Source organism: Hipposideros armiger, unplaced genomic scaffold (assembly GCF_001890085.2).
Source record: "Hipposideros armiger isolate ML-2016 unplaced genomic scaffold, ASM189008v1 scaffold_55, whole genome shotgun sequence".
NCBI lineage: Eukaryota > Metazoa > Chordata > Mammalia > Chiroptera > Hipposideridae > Hipposideros > Hipposideros armiger.
In genome coordinates this window covers 4,251,671-4,257,467 of record NW_017731405.1, presented here as the reverse complement: position 1 = coordinate 4,257,467, position 5,797 = coordinate 4,251,671, and the positions used below count along the sequence as shown (strand labels likewise).

Here is a 5,797-nt window from a genome sequence, read left to right as displayed (position 1 = left end):
AAAAAAAAAAAAAAAGCCAAAATCAGAGACTCATGCTTACTTGCTGCACTGGAAGATGCTTGTCCTGCAGCTCAGCTAACTTGGCATCTTGTTCAAACGGTGGAGTAGAATAAAGAGAATCAAGATTCACCTCAGCTATGTGTGTAAAGTCTGTATCAGTCTGAGACATGTTATACTTTATTCCCAAGCATTCATTTCCAGCACTGGGACTGCTGCCTCTCTCTCTTCTGTGACAGAGGGGTCCCACCTTGGCTTCTTCTGACAATGTGTTTAGGGCTGCTAACAACTCAGCTGGCAATCCATCATCTTTTGTGTTTTCTAGTAGGTCTCTGTGGCACGTCAAAGGTATTGACATGGAATTTGGAGAGTTGCTCAATGGGTTCATAAACTCTCCAGGTTCAAAATCACTCATTATTTCAAACACTCCTTCTTCTTGGATGATTTCTGGTGGTGTCAGTAACTGTTCTAAGGCAGACACAAAAGTTTCAAGAGAGCTTTCTTCATCCTTGGTTTCTTCGGAAGTCATGGTCAATGTGACTTCTTTTCCAGACTCAGAAAATGTACTTGGTGCTGCTAAGATCTTCTCTGGCTCTATTAACAATTTCTCCTTTAGAGCAACCATATCAGATACTTTAATGGCAGAACCTGAGAGAAGGCTAATTTCAGGCGAGTCTCTGTCTGCACTTAGTTCCTGTGTATCCCAAAAAAAAAACTGCATCAGTACAGCATATACAAAATAGTGTTTAAAATAAAGACTTTATAGTTTTTCAGTTTATCATGTTTCTAAGTTACCACTAAAAAGTTTTATCAACTTTCTTCCCCTTCCATAAATAAAAATTATCTTTACTACTCTCCTATGCCAAATCACTAACAACTCAGAACTCATGGTTAAATATTTAATAATGGACCAAGGGTAAAATTGGATGGACCATAATTACAGATGGCTCTGTAAAGTATCTGCTCAGCTAAGTTTAAATTAACTGTGTTAAAAGAAGCAGCAGAGATGGCATGGATAGTTAAATTAGCAGATTATCTCAAAACTCCATTGCAGTTAGTAGTTGTCACAAACCTTGTAAAAAATCTACTGATTTTTAAAAAAAATTATTAACCAGGAATAAAATTGGTATAGTTTCACCTTCTTTTTATTCCCTACTTCTGGATGAGTATATACATGTGAAATAAAAAGGCCAAAGACAGGAGGTCAGAGAAAAAGAGGAGAAATGACATAGCTTTATGTAAATATTATGAGCCCTGGCTATAAATAAATGGTTCTGGGTTATGGTTGTTTTAAACAGAAACCACAAAACTTATATTTCTAAACAACTATTATTTTTCAAAGACATTATCTTAATAGGTTATGCCTGTTCTCACAATGTTTGCAATACTCAAAATATTATTAGACTTCCTCTTTTGAAATTGCTTTCAAAATCTATTTATAAGCCATTCAAGAAAACCAGTCTCAATCCTATAAAGGCACTGAACTTCTTCTCAACATTAAAAACTGTTCATTTGTTTGACCTTAAATAACAGAATGGGTTTCAATGACTTCTGGCTTTTTCTAAAAATTAAATCCACCTTCCATTGACACACCACTCTGATAGTATGCACTGTAATTTGTAAGCCCTCTAATATTCTGATTTGATTTGAATAAGAGAAGTGAAAACCATTTTATTCTTCTACGGCCAGCATTTATCTTCTCTGTATATAACACACAACGCTTAAGAAGATGTATTTATTTAGCAGTAATACAAACTATAATTTGCTTTGAAAGATAAAAAGAATTTAGAAGTAATTCAAGAACCAGATCCTATCTACTCTTTAAGTCACAATTCAAGTGAAGTCCTTATATCTACTAAATTCAAGGCCATAGATGTAATAAAATATGTACATTGGACACTGCCCTAAAAAAACACTAATTTCTAACTGAAGATTGAAGGCATAAATACATAAGACCTTACATAAAGTATAAAAAAATGTAAAAAACACTGAACTCAAACGAACGGTATAAACCACAGAGCCTAGTGTGTAACAAGACTAAGTTTTCTGGAGTGGGAAAAGGGAGTGAGTCAGTTGAAAGTTTTCATGATTACTTTAAAAATGCTTGGTTAAAGGAAGGTTTCTTTACCACAAAAATTGTCAGAGCAGGTACATTATAAATCTCTGAGGAGATTTTAGGATACAGTGTTCTCTGAACTTCTTTGTCCAAAAAAATCCCTTTTTTCAAAAGAGCTATTAATGTTATAGGATGCAAGTGACTGGGAAATACTGATATAGTAAGTGAATAATGAATGCTCAAGAGGGAGCAATTACTTTGGTCAAGATCAGCAGTCATGAGACAAAGCCNTGGTGCCAACTTGGGCCAGTGAAGCAACGTCCTCCACAACAAGACTGAAGAACAAAAGGACAGCAACTTGTCTGTTCCCCTTCCCCCAATTCCCCCAGCACTGTTCCCATCCCCCAATTCCTCAATAAAAAATAATAAAAAATCTTTAAAAAAAAATAAATAAATAAAAAAAATAAATAAAAACATCCAAATGAGAAAGGAAGAAGTAAAACTGTCATTATTTGCAGATGACATGATACTATATAGAGAGAACCCCAAAGATTCCACCAAAACATTATTAGAACTGATAAATGAATTCAGTAAAATAGCAGGATATAAAATATTCAGAAATCGGTTTCATTTTTATACACCAATAAAGAACTATCAGAAAGAGAAATTAAGAAAATAATTCCATTCACAATTGCATCAAAAAAATAAAATTTAACCAAGGAAGTAAAAGACCTGTACTCAGAAAATCATAAGACATTGAAGAGAGAAATTAAAGAAGATACAAATAAATGGAAACATATACCATGCTCATGGATAGAATTAATATAGTTAAAATGTCCATACTACCCAAAACAATCTATAGAGTCAATGCAGTCCCTATCAAAGTATCAGTGGCATTTTTTTCACAGAACTAGAGTAAATAATCTTAAAATCTATATGGAACCATAAAAGACCCTGAACAGCCACAACAATCCTGAGAAAGAAGAACAAAGCTGGAGGTATCACGCTACCTGATATGAATTATACTACAAGGCCACAGCAGTCCAAATAGCATGTATTGGCATAAAAACAGACACATAGATTAATGGGACAGAATAGAGCCCAGAAATAAACCCATGCCTATATGGTCATTTCATCTATGACAAAGGAAGGAAGACTATACACTGGGGTAAAGACAGTTTATTTAATCAATGATGCTGGGAAAACTAGACAGATACATGCAAAGAGATGAAACTGGACCATCTTCTTATGCTATATACAAGAATAAAACTCACAATGGATTAAAAACTTAAATATAAGACTCAAAGCCATAAAACTCCTAGAAGAAAATATAGGCAGTAAACTCTCAGACATTACCCTTAGTAATATTTTTACTGATATATCTCCTTGGAAAAGGAAACAAAAGAAAAAATAAACAAATGGGGCCACATCAAACTAAAACTTTTTGCACAGCAAAGGAAACCATCAACAAAACAAGAAGACATCCTACGGAATGGAAGAAGATATTTGCCAATGATACATCTGATTATGGGTTAATATCTAAATTTATAATAAACTCACACAATTCAACACCAAAAAAACAAACAATCCAATTAAAAAATGGGCAGAAGACCTAATAGACATTTCTCCAAAGAAGACATACATGTGGTCAATAGACATATGAAAAGATGCTCAATATCACTAACCAACACAGAAATGCAAATGAAAACCACAATGAGATTCATCTCACACCTATCAGAATGGATAGCATCGATAAATCAACAAACAACAAATGTTAGTGAAGATGTGGAGAAAAGGGAACCCTTGTATACTGTGTTGGGATTGCAAATTGGTGTAGCCACTGTGGAAAACAGTATGGGGGTTTCTCAAAATATTAAAAATAGAAATACCTTGTGACCCAGCAATTCCACTCCTGGAATTTATCCAAAGAAACCCAAAACACTAATTTGAAAAGATATACGCACCCCTATGTTTACTGTAGCACTATTCACAACAGCCAAGATATGGAAACAACTGAAATGCACATCAATAGACAATTGGATAAAGAAATTGTGGGACATATATACAATGGAGTATTACCTCTGCCAGAAGAAAAAATGAAATCTTACCAATTCCAACAATATGAATAGACCTAGAAGGCATTATGCTAAGGGAAGTAAGCAGACTGAGGAAGACAAATACCATATGATCTCACTTATATGTGGAATGTAAAGAACAGAATAAGCGAACAAACAAAACAGAAACAAACTCAGACACAGAGAACAAACAGATGGTTGCTAGAAGGGAGGTGAGTTGGAGGGATGGTGAGAAAGGTGAAGGGATTAGTAAGTACAAATTGGGAGTTACAAAAGTCATGGGGAGGGCTGGCCGAGTGGCTCAGTTGGTTAAGAGCTTGCTCAAGGGTGCGAGCTTTGAGCAACAGAGTCGCTGGTTTGATTCCGTGCCTGAGCTGAGCTGCCATTGAGCTCCCAAAAAGTCATGGGGTTGTGAAATATGGTATAGGAAATATAGTCAATATTATTGTAAAAACTGCATAGTGGCAGATAGGTATTAGACTTGTCTGGGGGGGGGAATACTTCATAAATTATATAAATGCCTAACCACTACGCTGTACAACTGAAACGAATATAAAATAATATTGAATGTCAACTAAAATTGAAAAAATATATAGATAGTTACAGAATGTAAAGTACAGTATAGGGAATATAGTTAATGGTATTTTAATAACTATGTATGGTGTTAGATGAGTAGTAGACTTGGGGTTATCACTTTGAGAGGTGTGTAAATGTCCAATTATTATGTTGTTTTGTATACCTGATGTTAATAAAAAAATAAATTTCAAACTATTTTAAAAAATATATTTAAGTAGTGTTCCATTTGCTGACACAGAAAGATAACCAAAATGTATTATCAAATTTAAAAAACAAGTTGCAAAGCTTTGTATATAATATAATCCCATTTATATAAGATAAACTTACATAGAATGTGCATAGAAAAAACTGGAGACATACACACCAAAATGTTAACAGTGATTATCTCTGGAATGTGGAGTTGTGGGAGACTTTTTCTTACTATATTATTATGTACTGCTGTAATGTTTGAATTTTTTTATAATCAGGAGAAAATAAAAATTTTTTTTTAATTGTCAACACGAAAATGGGACTTGGCAAGTGGCAAACCACTGCAGGGTTTCTAGGCATAATACTGCAGGAATTCTAAACCCCAGATACTGCCACCTGACAGTATCATCAGACACAAAATGCAAAGTTCTGCTTAAAGCTAGGCATAATTTCCCCCTCTTCTAGCTGCCCAACCTCGTATGTTCTATGTCCAACTAGAAATAAATGTGGGTTATTTACTGTGCCCCCAGGTAGACATAGTGACTTTATGAGCTAACAGGGAAAAGTTTGGTATTCTTTCTTCCCTGTATATAAGTAGTCTAATAATGTCTTCTCAGGTCTTCTGGGGAGAAGCTTACCTATTTTATTTTTTACCCCCTTGAAAACTCTACCCCAAAAACTTCTAAAAAAATCACTGTATGCTTCAAAGTCAAAAACTAGCTTCTGAGTGTTGATATTTGGGTAGAAGGTTTGAATTTAAAATAAAGTATATAGGCAAAGGAAGCTTGTTCAAGGTCACTATTTTTTTTTTAGTTGAGCCCTCCTGCCACCTGTTGGCAGCTCAGCAGCAGCTCAGCTCAGGCCAGGCATCGAACTGCAGTTGCTCAGAGCTCAAACTCTTGAG

The 5,797-nt window shown here is 34.7% G+C and overlaps 1 protein-coding gene across 1 annotated transcript in view; it reads right to left on the bottom strand.

The window, feature by feature from the left end:
- Positions 1–5,797, bottom strand: part of ANKRD31 (ankyrin repeat domain 31) — a 141,388-nt gene that overhangs the window by 68,787 nt on the left and 66,804 nt on the right. The window contains exon 9 of the mRNA XM_019641006.1: positions 41–691. Within this exon, the coding sequence (XP_019496551.1) occupies positions 41–691 (651 nt within the window). The remainder of the gene's footprint in view (positions 1–40; positions 692–5,797) is intronic.